Here is a 16,872-nt window from a genome sequence, read left to right as displayed (position 1 = left end):
AGAAATGTGAGCAAACTGGCAAAGAAGGTCCAGTTGGTCTTTTGACTTGCTGCATTTGACCTATATTATTCTAGGCTATAGAAAAAACAATAAAGGAGCTAACTAAACAGAATCTGTGGCACCCCCTACTTTTTCCACTTACAAAAAAAAAAAAAAAAAAAAAAAACTTAACTAGGCACTTCTTGCAACAGTGATTATTAAATCAAACAACAATATTGTTGATGATCAATTCAAAGTAAAAAAAAATTAACATTTTCAAAACGGTATAAATCCATTCATTTTTCCCCCAAAACGCTATAAATCCATCTTTTTTTTTTTTTTTTCTAAATTTATGGTTTGTCTTTTTAAAAAAGTTTTTGTCTTTTATTTTTCGTGTTTGCATTTATGAGGAAAAAACAATATTACTTGACAGTTCTCCATTATGGACGCGAGCGCTCTGAAAGCTGCACTGAGACTTTCAAACTTTAACAGAGACCTCAAAACAGAAAGCACAAAGCCTTTCTTTAAAACGAATTTCGTTTTGTATTAATTGTATCTTAATTTTAATATTTTTTTTTTTCATTAATTCATTAATATTTTCATTCCTGCATTAAATACATAAAGTAAATATAGGCTATCAATCACAACATAAGGTGCTTGAACTGGAGATTATATCATCGTGAACCGAACCGTAGCCTCGCCTCACAGGCCTAAAAAATGTGGAATATATTTACAGAAATCTGGTTCTAAACAAAACCATCCAAAACAAAATAAAACTATGTAGCCTAAATGTGCATTTCTCCGGTGCATGCGTTCACTAGCCTACTGCGAAGATCGCGAGTCAAATATCGTCAACTTCATCTTTGCAGCCGACACAGAAATTAATAAACAATTAAAATGTCTTATTGCAATATTTTACACATTCATAATCATTACTTTTGCTGGTTCTTTGAGGCAGCTTTTTAGGTTTATGGCGTTTTGGAAAAGAGCTCTTCACGTACAAACACCGTTTCACCAAGGCACAGCAGCCCTTCAGCACATAAGAACAAAAAGAGAAAAAGCACGGACTTACTAATTACGAAACTTTGATGTGGTTGAACAGCTGAAACAGTCACAAATTCCTCTGCAACTCAAACATTCGAAGGAAGAGAACAGCATTACAGTTTTCAGCGCGTCCTCCTTTGATTGCTGTGTTGTGACTGGAAAAGTGCATGCAGGAGCACATGCGCAAAATGTAGGTTTGTAAAATGTCCTTTTGTAAAATAAAAATAATTTTAGGGCGAAGCAGAGGAGGTCGTGCAAGAAGCCGTGGCGTGCAACTAGGGTCCGAGGAAGTAGAGGCTGAGGACGGGGTGGTCGCTGGAAAGCTACGCTGATATTGACACGCGTTTTATTTCTTTGTTTATCCAAAGACTTTTTGTTCATTACCTTTTCTTGTACTGTCTTCTTTTTTTTGCCTTGTTTGCCTTCACTAACTGCATGCCGGTAATGTGAATTTTGATTGCTCTTTCTCTGCCATTGTTTTGCTATTCCTAGGTTCAGTGCCTCTCGAATTCCTCAAATCAAACGTGCGCGCGGCCGCGCGCAAGTGGGCAGATCCCGTGGCAAAAGGGTTGTTGCCATGGTTGCGAGAGAGAGTGACAGTCGCCTAAGCCAATCCTTTGATTCGTCCCGAATCGAAATAATGAGCTGTGTTTAATACAGATTAAACGGTCTAGAGTCACTTGATTTTTATACTCTTTTTTTCAGAGTACTTACATTTTAATTATGTATTGATATATATAGAAAGTTTTAACAAATTTGGATCTTTTTTTTTTTTTATAGTCCTACCTACCCTGCCTTTAATGAACATAAGGTCCACGTTTAATAAAAATGTTCACGAAACTTAATGAAATGTTGAAAATATGTAAGATATCGTTAATTTAGTGAAGCTAGAATATTTTTTTATATTATTTTTTAAAGTAGAGGCTCTGTTCTTTCTTTTGATATATTGTATGTTCAGCTATTCATACAACCAATCTTATGGGGGCCATGAAATGTTTGTGAAAATTTTATAAAATCCTGAAGGTGACTGGCAACTTTAAAAAAAAAAAAACTGGCGGGGAAAGAGCTAATGGCGCTAATTACACATTTCACTATTATGTTCATCAAAGAATGACAGTAACTTGAGTACCCAGATACATGTGATACACCATTTAACGCAAGCATTCTCAGTAAAAATTGGCTCCAGATATGCTGTAATTTTGTTTGCTGTTTGTCAAACATTTTATTGAGAGCATTTTTTGCCCTATATTCATATGTTCCAGACAAAACCTACTGGTATAGCTGAAAAGTTAATCATGTGGATGTGTGAGGGACTGATTGTCTATGTGTCAGAGTATGCCTACAGTTACTGAAATGGGAAGTAAATGTAGTGTGGGTGACATACAGTTCTTGTTTTCACAAATACAGCAAATTCTCACAATCTATTTAAGAGTTCCTTTGAATACAAACGAAACACGCAGGTGGGAATCTGATGGTCTTGATAGGTACAGACCAAATTCCATAAGGATATGGGCTATGTTTGGAATGGAATCCTAGCATACTCTTCTTGCTGTATATAGTATGTGAAATTAGAAAGCATTATAAAATGCTTTACATTTCAAATAGAATGTTACTCTACAGTCATCTAGCATACGTTCAAATAAAACAGTTGCGTCATATTTCTCAAACAAATAATAAAAAAAACCTATTGGTAATCAAGAACGCCGATTAAAAAATGCAGATATTCCAGTTTATGCATTGCTTTGTGGGACACAGTATTTTAAGCCGTGTGTATTTTGGCAAATGTATGTATTCTGGATATCCGATATATGTTCTGTGTATTAGTATGAGTAGTATGGTAATATGCTGTTCCGTACATAGTTATGGAAATAAAATAATGACGCATAAAATATACAAAATATACACAGTCAACCCAAAACTTAAAAACATTACACAAGAAATAACTTTACTATAATGAAATAAGGTCTTATTGCCAGACCATCTTGGATATTGTGCACATAATTAAATATAAATTTACACACAGATTTAAAAATTAAAATTAATATAACATTAAAAATACAACATAGTTCCCTGTTTGATACTGGTTACTGTGCTTTTATCCCTCATTGTCACCAGTTCTGTTTTATTTCAGGCGTTTGTTTTGACCACCTTATCCTAATCAGGGTCCTTAGCGTCGTCTCCAGCACTGGAGGAGTGGCTACTGAGGTCAGCCACGCCTGACTCAAAATCGCTGCAGGTTGAAAGGTCATCGGGGTCACCGCTCTTAGGTTGGGCTGCTAGCTCTAGTGGCAGTGTGAAAGGAGGAGTGTGTTTCTCGCTTCTCGGTGTGGTGAAATAGTCCAGTGGGCTGCCGAGTTCACCCTCGCTTGGAATTGGACGGCGGGCCCGTTCAGACAACTTCTTGGTCTTCTTCCTCTCCCCTGAAGTTTTCTCCTTCAGCTCGACAATTCTCTGTTTAGGTAAGCAAATTTGAAGAGGTCAGAGTCAGTCAGCCGCAGTGCAGCATACTGTAATATGTAATGTCAGAATGAATCCCATCCCAGAGAGGGCGATGTGTTTTCAAATGCTTATGATACATATTATGTGATATTTATGCATGCATCTGTATGCCTTGTCCAGCGTCCGTCTCCCGTGGTACCTCCTGGTGGGTGCTAAGCTCCTCCTCCAATTGTTGTGACTCCTCCCTTACTGCGTTCAGGCAATCGGCTGGAGACTGTGAAGTCACACTTTTCTCTGCACGGCCGTACATCCCCTTCCAAAACCTAGAACATCATTTCCAGTTGATTAATCCTCTATTTCACAGTGTTACCCAACAAACCCATTTTATTCACTTTGCAAAGAACAATGCATTTAGGATGGTGATAAAATGGTTAATGAACCAGTATGAATTTATTTCTTCTGCTGAACACAAAAGAAGATATTTTGAAGAATGTCGGTAACCAAACAGTTGATCGGGCCAATTGACTTCCATAGTATTTTTTTTTTTTCATATTATGGAAGTCAATGGTGCCCATCAACTGTTTGGTTCCCGACGTTCTTCAAAATATCTTCCTTTGTGTTCAGCAATTCACACAGGTTTAGAACAACTTGAGGGTGAGTAAATGATGACAGGATTTTTTATTTTTGGGTGAACTATCCCTTTAAGTTTTGCTTTGTTTTCAAAAAAAATATTTAGACCTCGCGAAGATTTGAGAGGCAATCGTCAAAAGTTAAGTCTTCCTTTGGAATTTGCTTTTGCAGAGCATAAAAAAAGCATCTACTCTATGTTTATTTGCTCTATAACAGGCCAAACGGGCCTTAAACAAAAAATATATGTAGCCAGCCATTTAAAATTAGAGGCAACTACTACAATTTTAATCATGATGCAAACATAAGATGCTACACACATGCAGCATAAACATTTTTTTTTTTTTTACTAATTTAAATCATATATAAAATGTATAATTTCAAGATTTAAAGCAAAAACAGATTGGTCTGACTTTTGTGAAAATTATGCTATAATTATGCTAAAAGACACCTGCACAAACAAAAACAGCAGACAGACTGAATGACAATGAAAATTCTCTCTGACAGTAGGTGGCGCTTATATAACAGCAGCAGTATAGCGTTTACTTATTTACCGCTTTACACAAAGCAAGGCTGCTAAAAACACAACATTTTACGAAGGTAAGAGGCCATCTATTCTGAAGACAGTTCTCTTCAGAGATGCATTCATATAAACCCCTATTTCAATATTTACATTTTTCTTCCCATATTTCGCAAACAGTGAGCTTGCTGTGCGTGTTTACAGACTTCATAATATTCCCACACAAATTACATTTTGGGAAATGTTTGCAAAGCAGTTAGTGTGCAAGTCCGGAATAGATATCCGCCAAAATAAATCTTAAAACAGTTCCAATTTATGGCCAGTCAACCAGTGCACCTCTATTTTCTATTAGTGTTCAAATCATCCCCTGGGCCGGATTGGGCCGTATGTTTGACACCCCTGGTCTAAAGTCTATTTTACCAGTGATAAGTGTAATAAAATGGTTAGCATAACAATAGCTTTGTTCTACACTGTTTTTACCAAGTAACTCTTGTTTTTATCCATTGTCACACTGTGCCTCCAGGTAACATTCCTAAAAAGGACCACCATTTCATTTTTAAAACTACTTTCTTTCTGAAACACTTCCTGAATTCACTCGACGAGGCTTACATGAGAGGTTATTTGTTCAACTAATCAATCATATAGATATCTTAAGATTGGATTAACCTAAATTAAATCATTAAAAGGGACAAACCACCCTAGTACTTAAATCAAACAGACCCAACAGTCTTTTTTTTTATGTCCACAAAAGTGCCTTGGTGTAGGAAATTCAAAGGTGTCACTGCAAGCTATTTTGTGTCCAATATGGTTTCATTTTTCACGTTCCCATTCTTACAGTATGGACCTTTGTCATCTCTGAGCCAATTCAGAAGGAAGCACGACTATTGTACGACGTGAAGGAAGGTTAAAGGATCATTTAAAGGCATCAGGGGCATTCAAATTGGGTTGACTTACTTGAAGCAGTAGGCAGTGGTAAGAGGTTTCAGAACACCCTGTGTCTGGCTGTGGTCTATCCTGTACAGAGGGTTTGTGTATTCGGCCCTGTTCTCCCACAGGTGCGGCCACAAAGAGTGTGTTCGCTCTTGTAACCTGCATAGTGTACAAAGAGGGATATTGAATGAGTGAACTAGCACATTAAGGTAATGAAACCAAGCTGATCCAACAGTTAGATTATAGAGATGCACCGATTACAATTTTCTGGGCCGATTCCGATTTCCGATTTTTCATTAAGTTTGACCTGCCGAAACCGATTTTAGCCGATTCCGATTTCATTTTTTCTAACCACTTTACAGCACACACAAATATTTATTTTATATCTTTTCTGTAATAGAACATTTTACATATACATATTGTTTTGAACAGATAAACGCTATAGAACAGAACTATATAAATTACTCCAGGTTTGGGTAATTCACACACATCTAAAGTGCAGTGTTATGGAAGAACCATTTCCTTTTCACATTCAATATCCAATAATTTTTTTATATATGTATTTAGCAAACTAAACGTCTGTATGAAAACAGGGAATGGCAATAAAATAATATATAAATAAAAAATAAAATAAATATAGCCTTGCAGTATAAAGATATTTCTCAAAGCACACACACACAGGCCTATTGCAATCACTTGTACAAACTGAATGATAAAAAGTTTAAATGGGTACATTTTCTATAAATATTAGTCTTCGTTTTCTTTTCTGACATAGCCTACTCCAGTTCTTGTTAAAACACGCAAATTCTGTGCATTTTGGGCTCTTTTTTTGTGAAACCCTATTTAGGCTATTTTGTCCATCGAAAGTGTGCTTTCCCTTTAATTGAGCGTGAGCAGTGCAGCAAATAGACTCGGCGCCGAAACGCGCTTCACTGCTCGCGACGCTCCTGCTTGACGCTCACGCGCTGCTCCTGCTCCCGTTGTGAATGCACTCATTGATTAACATGCACGCCGAAAAAAAATACGCGCTTGCGGTCTGAACGGACGTAATTCACGAGGTTTTTACATGTGTGTTCCGTGTGCACGTGTGATGGTGATGATGCGCGATGTTAATCATGCGGCGCCCGAGTGCATTTGACCGGCATAAAATCGGCATTTGTCAGACTGACTGGCCGGTCGCCGGTCACGGCCGATCACGTGAAAATCGGCCAATTCCGGTCACCAGCCGATCAATCGGTGCATCTCTATTAGATTACCTTTTGTTTGAAACTCGATTTTTTTTTGTGGTTGTGGTAAGCCCTTGATATCGAATCGAATCTCAACCTCAGTTTTTTTTATTGCTGTAGTTGGTTACAACTTAAACATTCATATATATATATATATATATATATATATATATATATATATATATATATATATATATATATATATATATATAAAATGAATACTCAGTCTAAACTCTTGTCATCAGTAAAGTCTTTTGGATATTGAACTCTTGAACTAACCCTTTTTTGAAGAAGTATTGGCATGCTTGTCTAGTCCGCTTTGCAGCTTATTCTGCCAAGAACTGGCCACCAGGGGCGGACTGGCCATCGGGAGCACCGGGACATTTCCCGGTGGCCTGACGGTCGTTCTGGCCTGCCGGCTGCCGCTGTGCAGACGATCAGCCTGGCATGTGATAGGCTGGTGTGCAACTACGAATTAATTGACGGATCTCTCAATCGACGAATCAGGCAATGGCGGAGTGAAAATGACACTCCCACCCAACGTCAGCGACAGGTTATAAATCGTTCAAAAAATGGAGCGTAAACGCAAAGGAGGAGCAGAGAGGGAGCGTATAAAAAGGAAAAAAGCCCTGGCCACAGACGCAGCAAGCTGCTGCAAAATCCCAGCCATGTTCGCCAATAAGGGAACAGGTCGGTAAAGATTACATTTACATTATATTTATAATAATTTGGCAGACGAACGCTTTCATCCAAATCACTTAGATAATCACAATAAATAAAATTAAACCAACAAACGAGCAACAATATGTAAGTGCTGCTGTGCTGTGTCAAGTCTCGTTTCGTCTACATGTAGCATATTTTTTTAAATAACGTTAATAAATAAAAATGAATAAAAAGTAGACCGAATAGTGTTAGTGCAGGGCTCGACATTAAGGCTTGCCTGCTTGTCCGGGACAAGTGGATTTTTTTGTAGGACAAGTGGAATAGAAAATTAGTTGTCCCACTGGACAAGTTAAATTTCAAACAAAATAAAATGCCATGTTACTTCACGTTATGTGCCACTCATTACGTCTATAATTTTACATATATTTAATTTTACCGATTTGAGACGTCGCATAACTACCAGATTCAAACGGTGCTTTCGCGCGTTGGCTGGCGCTGAGCCAGAGTCGGACGCATAGCGCTGTCATATATCACAACTAACTAAGCAGTGTTTTCAACCTCATAATGTTTATTTTAGGTTTCAGATATTTAAATACACATAAGCACGAGTAAAACAATACATTTGGAGTTTGTAAAATACACACTGATGTCTGTGGAAGCAGCCATAACAATCTTTTCAAATATAATATCGCGTATCGCGTGACGCGTCGCCATGGAAACATTAAAGGGAACGTTCGCCTTGAAAAAACTCACTCTGGGGGTGGGGGTGTCAGAATATTTTAAACTTACGCGTGAAAGGGTTAAAGTCAAGAAAAGATCAAAAATATATATTTGTGTGTGCTGTAAAGTGGTTAGAAAAAAAATATAGGAATCGGCAGGTCAAACTCAATGAAAAACCGGAATCAGCCTAGAAAATTGTAATCGGTGCATCTCTATGTCTACAAAATTATTTTAGATATCGTTAGCCTCATAGCATAATTGCCTAAGTCGTATTTCAATGTCTTTGGAAAACAAGAAGAAACAAAAAATGACTTAGGCAATTATGCTTTAACCTGTTACATTAATAGGGTTAGCCTACAAGTTTATCAGTCCAGTAGATTACATGAATAGGGTGGTGGTGACTGCAGCAGCAGAGGTGGCCTGGCAGTGGAGTCAAATTCCCGGCCTGAATTATTGTCCCAGTCCGCCACTGCTGGCCACTCAGACAGGAAAAGAATCTAAACATGTAAAGGGATGAACCATAGTTCTCAGACAGGCCTCCACACCATGCAGACATCTGGCCTAGTTTTTCGGGGTGTTGTACACCGTTGGCACTAGCTGGTTTTCAGGTCGAATGAGCACGTTGAATTGGCGGCGCCCATCTGTGATCACTCTTATTGGCTGTTCCAGCTTATGCCTCGTTTCCACCGAGCGGTACAGTAGAGTTCAGTTTGATATGCAATTTTTGCCATTTCCATTGTCAGAAGTTGTGAATGGTACCCTAATTCCGAACTGTACCACTTTTTTGGGACCCTTCCGTTGGGGTACCTAGCACAGTAGTCCGGTACTAAAGGGTGGAGCTAGAGTCACTGCAGAACGTTGATTGGTTGACAGAGAATTGTCACTTGCGTGTGCTTTTTTGGCTGTGTTTTTCCTTGCAGCCTGCAGCCTTTGCTCAAACAAAGCTTGTCTTCTTCTTGTGACAAAAAGCCACATGCCGAGAAGCAAGAACAAGATTTGCTGTGTGTCCTTCATTGTTGTTCACTGTGTCGCTTTCTTCTTCGCGCGAGAATGACGTGGATCGCTACACCACGCCTATCAAATAAGGGTACTGCTGGTGGTGGAAATGCAAGCCGGATCATGGCTTACCATCCCGAATCGTACTGTACTGTACTGTACCGCTCGGTGGAAATGAGCCATTTCATTCTCATACGAGAAGAAAAACAAATATTTGCTGGTCCCAGGCTACACCAGCTCAGTTTTGCTGGAGAACAGTATGGCTATGCTGGTCCACCAGCTAGATTAGCACTATACCAGCCCCAACCAGCATAAACCAGCCTGGACCAACATGGAATTTATTCTGGTTTAAGATGGATAAGCAGGATACTACTTCCAGGTTCTGAACTGTATATCTGATGGACACTTTAGCATCCCATGATATCACAGGAGAGGAGTTGTGAATAGCAATGAAGCATCACGTAATACATGATTTTGGACGCAGCATTTTTTTTACGGTTTGTGTATAGCCATAGTCCTAGCTCTTCTGGTTTCCCATTTTGAATGACAAATACTGACCACTGCCACCTGCTGGTATGGAGAGGTATTTCCTCTCACGCTGAAGCAGTACGTACATAGTGGTTGGACATTGGCTGTAGTCTTTGCAGTGTGTTCAAACAAGTTTTTGGTCCAGACGCAAGCAACATGAGTTGACACCACAATCGGCTTTCGTCCCTACTAGTTCTTTGATCTTGGTTTGTTGTGTCTGGGCTATTAAGAGCTGTCAAAATATCAACGCGGCACCATGTGGCCCGTTCATAAAAACCTGTGCACCTGGACTCAAAAAAGTTACGTAGCAATAGCATCGGTTTGGATCCTGCCATTTTTGGGCAATTTTCCAGTAAACAGACTGTGGGCTATCTATCCTAGTACATCTAACACATCCCAGTTCAAAAAGTAATATTTCTGTCAAAGCTGTGACCTAGCAGTTATCCTACATGCTATGACACGTTGCAAGTCTGCAAGTGCTCATGGTGCGAGTACAAGTCTGGCAAATTCTGCTGATTCTGTTCGCCCCCTTCCCTTTCTATTATCCATATCCATGAAAAAAGTGGCAAAATGTAGTTGGTTTTCTTACTTCAAGTCTTTCCTTTCTTTCTGGCAATTGCCAATGAAGTTCCCGTACTGGCAGGAGTAGATGTGTGTGTGTAGCTGTATGAGGAATCGCTCATTGAACTCAAACGCACAGGGGAACTGCTGCATCAACTGCCACACACACTCCAGAAACTGGTCCATAACTGGGGAAACCTCCTTAGGGTCACCGTCAAGATGAGCGTACCTGAATGAAGAAGATTTTATGGTAACACTTTATTACGACAGTCCACTTAAGACATTCTACTAACTATAAGTAACTTTGCAAGTACAAATCAACTTATTCTACTAACCCAAACCCTAACTGACAGTCTACTAATACACTAATGAGAGTTAGTTGACATGTAGTTGAAAATTAATGAGTTAGTTACTTGCAAAGTTATAGTTAGTAGAATATTTAGATAGTCCACTGTAGACAATTTGCAACTGATTTTATTAATAAATGAAGATGAAATGTAATTATGTAGTAGATGAAATAGTAGAAGTAATAATATAGTTCACCTTCCAAAAATTCTGTCATCCTTTACCCTCATTTATTCCAAACCTTTCTTTTCTCAGATTTCATTTGTACTTTTGCATATTTGATGTGTTTGATGTGTCATATTACAAAACAAGAAAAGACTAGCAGTGTTTGGTGTCAGTGACATCACACCAAGACATGCCAAGTTTGAATATGCATGTATGCAAACTACTTTAAATCATTAAGTAACTTGTGATCGTATGACTTCAGAAGACTTGTAATATGTTGGAGTTGTATGGACCACTTCAAATATGCCTATGGTCACTGTGAGCTTTTGCTATATGGGGGAAAAAACAGTTTGAACATTCTTGAAAATTTCTCCTTTGTTTCATAGGAAAATTACCATTTTTTGGTAAACTGACCCTGTAGCATTTCATGCTTAGATTGCAGTGGCTCACCTAAAGCTTAGAGACGCACAGTCTAACACTGTATACTGTATGACTGATAGTTTAGTCACAGTATCTGTTATGGATTGAGTAATGGGACCTTTCTGGTTTTGCATGTCATCCATGTACAACAAACACAGTAGAAGAGATTCACAGAAAGCTGTTGCAAATTGAAATACAAAACAAACCTGTGGGAAAACTTGTGTCCAAATGACACCCAGTCCTTTTCAATCAAAACCTATAAGGAAGAAGACTTGTGTTTAAAAACTGAAGAAAAAAAAAAGATACCAATTTTGTTTTTATAGATGATGTTAGACCAGCATTTTTTGAGAAGCAAAGCAAAATGTATCAATCATCAAAGTTATTATTACCATCAGTCCCTTGATAGTTCTGTAGTATGAATCTAGTAGCACACTAGCCACCGAACAGGCCTGAGCGGTTCTGTCCCACCCGTCTGAACAGTGCACCAGAACACTCACTCCATCCTCCGCCACTGCCTGTGGACACACATGAACAGAATAATACATATATGGTTATGTCAATCACATGCTTTTCAAACTTAGGTTTTCTGCTTGGGTACTAAATCATCTTTAAAACTTTCTAAAAAAGTATTGCCTTTGCAATGAAGACTCCAGCATCTAGTACAGCTTTGATGTGTTTTAGCCACCCAGAGTTCTCCAGACCCCAGAGGAAATCACTCATGGTGGGAGCCACGAGATCACCAACTGCAACAAACAGACAGAAAAGGTGCCTTTCCATGTGGATAGGAAGTGATCACTGCTGGTACAGGAGTAATAATGATTAATCTGTCTACCTTCTATAAGCTTCTGTTGGCTGTTCCTCATGACATGGATGTTTTCTATGCCAATGAACTGCAGTTTTATGTTAGTGTAGTGGTCCTCATTCTCGTAGCCCTTCCCAGCAGCGCGATTAGCCATGGCATTCAGCTGAAAACAGTTACAAACAGCGTTTCAAACTCACAATACTGTTAGTATTTTGGATTATTTACACTATGGTACATTATGGCATACTGGTATAGTTATGGTAAGATACATTATGGCATAGTACATTACAACGAGAAATGTGTGTGTGTGTGGGGGGGGGGGTACTTAAATGTCATGAAATTGTAGCTATGCAAAAATACAAAGCACACACATACATACATACATACATATATATATATGAAGAGTTCAGATGCAAAAACCTCTAAGTGCCATCTGAAATTTTCTTCTAGAATGTTTTATCCAGCTCGTATATTTAAGTTCAGTAATTTCACATAAATGGCAATTAATAGGTAATTTTCATTGCCATTTAAGTGAAATTACTGAACTTAAATATATGAGCTTGATAAAAATGAACATTCTAGGAGAAAATTTCAGATGGCACTTAGAGGCTTTTGGATCTGAACTATAAGCAGCACAACCGTTTTCAACTGTGATTTACTAAGTAATGTAACTTGATCACCCAGTCATCATTAAAATAATTTTGTATATATATATACACAAATACAAAACAGTTGTTTTAAATTGTAATAATATGTCAAAATGTAACTGTTTTACTGATCAAATAAATGCACCATTTGTAAACCTAAAAGACTTATTTTTAAAAAATCTTAGCCACCCCAAACTTTTGAATGATTGCGTATAAACAGAAAGACAGATAGATAAGAAAACTTTCAAACTACCCCATCTAAATCTCAACAGCTTGTCCAACCTTTTTGTGTGTGTGTGTGTTTCTAATCTCTCACCTTTGGCCTTGTGTCCACCACATACATGAACTCGCTGACAGGGTTTGACTTCATGATGGCCTGCAGCATCTGCTCATCGTCTGAGGAGCGTGCACTGAAACCAGAAAGAGGCTGACTGCTCCGACAGATTGATGCCTAGAAAAGCAGTGGTGTGAGAATTTAAAAAGTGGGGAAGTGAAGACAACATATAACATATTAAGCATAAGTATAAAAAGTAAAAGCCAGCAAAGGGTTACTCTTGAGTTTAAAGGAGTATCATTATTTTTGCACTTACACTGGAGTCTCTGTGGTAGTAGGAGAGAACAGGAAGACGTCCTCGACTCCGGAACTTGGCACTGCCCACAATGACAGCAGGAGAGACTGACTTAGGCACATACAGCTCCGACGGGTAAGTGTCACACAACTGCCAATCAAAATATTCAGATTACAACTATTGTTCTACATTCTTAAGTTCAACAGCGGCCCTGTTTACTTTAGTAAGAAACATTTCTGTGCTTATGATACAAGATTCATCAATTCATTTTTTATCAAAATATTGCTCTGTAAAACCATCAGCTCTAAACTTGCTAAGCAATGATACATGCTTTTGCAGAAGATGCATTTTCATGTGATTTCAATTTCATTTTTTACAAAATTGTTTACTAGCCAAACCTCCATTGAAGAACTGCATTACCCATAAATTCACCAATCAGAGGTGTCGCTGTTACCATCAATAACTTGATTACTATGAGAATCTGGATGGCTTTTATTTTTTCCACAGAGGAATGTCATAGTTTATTCCACAGATGAATATAAGTCATAGTTTTGAAACTACATTAGGTTAAGAAAATGACAACAGAATTTTGATTTTTGGGTGACCTATCCCTTTAAGTACATAGTCTTCTACCTTTGTTCAGTATTCATATACATCATAAACAGAAAAAAATCCACACATCACATTTAATATTGTTTATGGCAGTATAATTTAAGGCGTAAAACTCAAACACTGATCTTTGAAATTTTGTGGAAAAGGAAATCATGCTTATTGACCCTGAGGATGAACAGGCATCTGAGCTCATACTGACTCTGTGCTCATGATTGGCTGCTGTGGCATGCCAGAGGTTTCTGGGTATTCCCATTCGAATGAATTCGGCCTTCAGGTCGATGAAGGCCCAGGCCTTTTCCCTTAACTCTTTATCCAGGTTGGGGTTAAAAGAGAAGCAAAAAAGCTCTCCATAGCGCTCTGCAAAAGAGAGAGAGACAAGTAAAAGTTAATGAGTGTGTGGGTCCCATGGGCAAAACTCACAAAGCTATTTAGAACTGTGCTCTGACGTTGCCTAAATTTCACAGACGATGTATTTCATAATGCACTGTGATGCAACAGCTAAGACCTAGCATTGTCTAAGCAAAAAAGCTACAGTGTTCAATTTTCACAGAAGAAAAAATGCAAATGTAAGGATAATTAACCATGCTTCGCCAAATCATATGTGAGTAAATTTGTTACATGACTTCAAAATGGAGGCTCACAGCTGACAAGACACTAGTTTAAACCATTTCTAGTAAAATGGTAGTGATAGAGAACTACTGTAAAAATGCTAGAGTAAAAACTTGATTATTGGTTAACCTTACCTAAGTCACCTTACGATGTAAATGGCTTAACATCACATTATGTGTATTTTTAATGTAAACAAACTGACATATTTATGGTTTTTAACAAGTAAAAACTATTTACAGTGAACATTCCCAGAAGTCTCAGTGCAACACATCACATATGGTTAAAATTTAACTAATTTTGTTTCTTCTTTTTTTCACCAGTAATGTAAATCAAGTTTTGTGTTACATTTTCTATTACCGGTATGTATTTATTTTAGTGCATTTACCTGATGGTCTTTTGTCTGTGTCTGTGACCCTGTGCATTTGAAACCTGGCTATCTGTCATGTCATGTGAGTTTCTATTTACCATATTTTTTTATTACCGAATTTCTGGCAACCACAGCTGGCAATCTAGAAACCCCCTAATTTTAATACCGAACTAAACCCTAAAAGATAAATGAAAGCCAATATACATTCTGCAACGACTATTCCGTGACGTTTTAAAGGAATAGGTGACTTTTTTGTACCTTTGCACTTTTTTACTTACCAGGATGTACAAAAAAAAAAAATCAAGGAACCACAGCACACTACCAGTACTTGCAAATGAGTATCAAAAATATATATATTTTTTAGCAACGTTTCGGTCTCACGACCTTCATCAGGCACTTTACCTGGATGTGAAAGACGAGTGAGGGAAGCAAGCACATCTGCACAGTCCTTCTCCTGTGGGATCAGCAGTCTATAAACATGGAAGTTCTTACAGCGGATAATGAGAGGGCTTCCTGATGGATTTGTCGGGAGTCTCTCCACATTACTCATCAAACTGTGCAGAATCTAGCAGAGCAAGAGAGGTCTTTAATGTAAAAATATTTATAGCAGATTAAAAAAAAAACAGAATAAGGTGACAAAAAATGCAGTTCAAGCAATTTATAGGAGACCAGTTAACATAGTGGATGACTTGTGTCACTGTGGTTTAAACAACTGGGGTCATTTTCAAGAGGAAGCTTGATTGTCTGCATGGAAAGGTTTCAATTCCTACCCAGGTCTCTTTGCGGGCCTCCGAGTTCTCTACAAATATAGTGTGAGTGGAGGAGAGGTATAATGTTCCCACCATACACTTCCTGGGGGTCAGCTTATCAAACATGCGCACATTTTCCACCTGGAAAACAACAAATCATAAAATATAATTTATATAAAATGCTACCAACCTTGTGATGTACATTATATATTGTCAACTAAAAAAAAGAATGTCCTACCCTACCAAAAAAATATAATGGCTCAGAAGGTCATGTTAATTATTTTGCAATAATTACAAATCACAATTTAGCTAGGGCCAGATCATCTATGTACTTGTCCTAACCTGGATTATTCTGCCCTTAATTACATTAAAATAGTAAAATATCATTCTAAAGAGTATTTATTTAAAATTAAATGGCATCTGCTGACTCTCATGGTGCATCAGTAGTGCTCAGGCAGAACCATTCAGATCTTGTTACAATGCACTATGATAGATGAAGGAAAATGGGGGCTTCGTTGTGGCCTATCATTGGGCTTATTCTGTCAAACCATTTATTTTACAAAATATTATTTTGGAAAACACATATTACGTTTTATTCAAAGCATATGCTATTCAAAATGAAAGAAATCTAGAGGATGGATGCTGCATTGAGAGCTATCATTAAATGCCGGGTCGGGACATAAAAGGACATCAGCAGTACCTTTGGTGTTCTGATGTGCTCCATTCTAGAAACGGCCGTCCAAATGATGCGCAGAAAATTAATCCCAACCGACCGGGGTATTGGCTCTTTATCAGGTCAGTAGTAAAGAGCAGGGCGTCGCATGTTGGTTAAAAGAACACCATTAGATAATAGTATAGCCCGCTGGTAGTGTAATTCAAGCCATGGTTCTGGTCAAAGTGAGGAGATCCGCCGTGTAGTGCACTCAGACTGGTACACGGTGGACAACGCGCGCGCACACACATCCTACGAATCCTACTATGGCGACAGCTTGCATGAATATTACCTACGTTGTGTGACGTTAGTCCAATAAACCTCACTGATTGGTTGAAAGGCAGACAATGATAGGTGGGATCTAGTCAGAAGGGGAATTAACTATTCTCTTTTGGAAGAAAGTGTGGTTTGTGAATTGTAAATACGGTACATTACTGGACGCTTTAGGGAGGCAACCAAGCAGAAATAGGCTATTTAATATTTATGATAAACCCCTCGCTATAGTAGGATTCGTACTTCGCATTACCGTGGATTATTTCACAAAAGCGCATGAGCAAGCATCTCTGTATCACTTGAAATACAGACTGTCGCCCTTGGAAACAATAAAGAATAGGGACAAGATGGTTGTATTTTAAACGGCAC

At 38.2% G+C, this 16,872-nt stretch overlaps 1 protein-coding gene across 2 annotated transcripts; it reads right to left on the bottom strand.

The window, feature by feature from the left end:
* Positions 1-2,212: 2,212 nt before the first annotated feature.
* On the bottom strand, positions 2,213-16,498 carry mtmr7b (myotubularin related protein 7b). Of its 2 annotated transcripts, none has more exons than XM_084097242.1 (14): positions 16,219-16,498; positions 15,540-15,659; positions 15,172-15,334; positions 13,993-14,150; positions 13,203-13,331; positions 12,929-13,063; positions 11,996-12,128; positions 11,797-11,906; positions 11,553-11,678; positions 11,370-11,419; positions 10,262-10,462; positions 5,564-5,698; positions 3,662-3,785; positions 2,213-3,474 (listed from the first exon to the last, which is right to left on the bottom strand). In XM_084097242.1, exons 1-14 carry the CDS (start codon positions 16,240-16,242, stop codon positions 3,178-3,180), a joined length of 1,905 nt encoding a protein of 634 aa, XP_083953368.1. In that variant the 5' UTR covers positions 16,243-16,498; the 3' UTR covers positions 2,213-3,177. The 2 variants fall into 2 exon arrangements, with proteins under 2 accessions (XP_083953368.1, XP_083953369.1); XM_084097243.1 differs by having other exon boundaries at positions 3,634-3,785; positions 16,219-16,493.
* Positions 16,499-16,872: the final 374 nt, after the last annotated feature.

The sequence above is a fragment of the Abramis brama genome (genome assembly GCF_963993115.1).
Source record: "Abramis brama genome assembly, chromosome: 2".
NCBI lineage: Eukaryota > Metazoa > Chordata > Actinopteri > Cypriniformes > Leuciscidae > Abramis > Abramis brama.
This window is presented reverse-complemented; position numbering and strand designations above follow the sequence as displayed.

Bases quoted from the DNA above. Each gene is read 5' to 3' on its own strand.
- mtmr7b (XM_084097242.1), bottom strand. From the start codon at position 16,242: ATGGAGCACATCAGAACACCAAAG. The intron at 10,463-11,369 runs GTTTGTTTTGTA...TTCTTCATTCAG, and splicing joins GGACACAAGTTTTCCCACAG to GTACGCTCATCTTGACGGTG. The intron at 3,475-3,661 runs GTACCACGGGAG...TTACCTAAACAG, and splicing joins AGCTTAGCACCCACCAGGAG to AGAATTGTCGAGCTGAAGGA.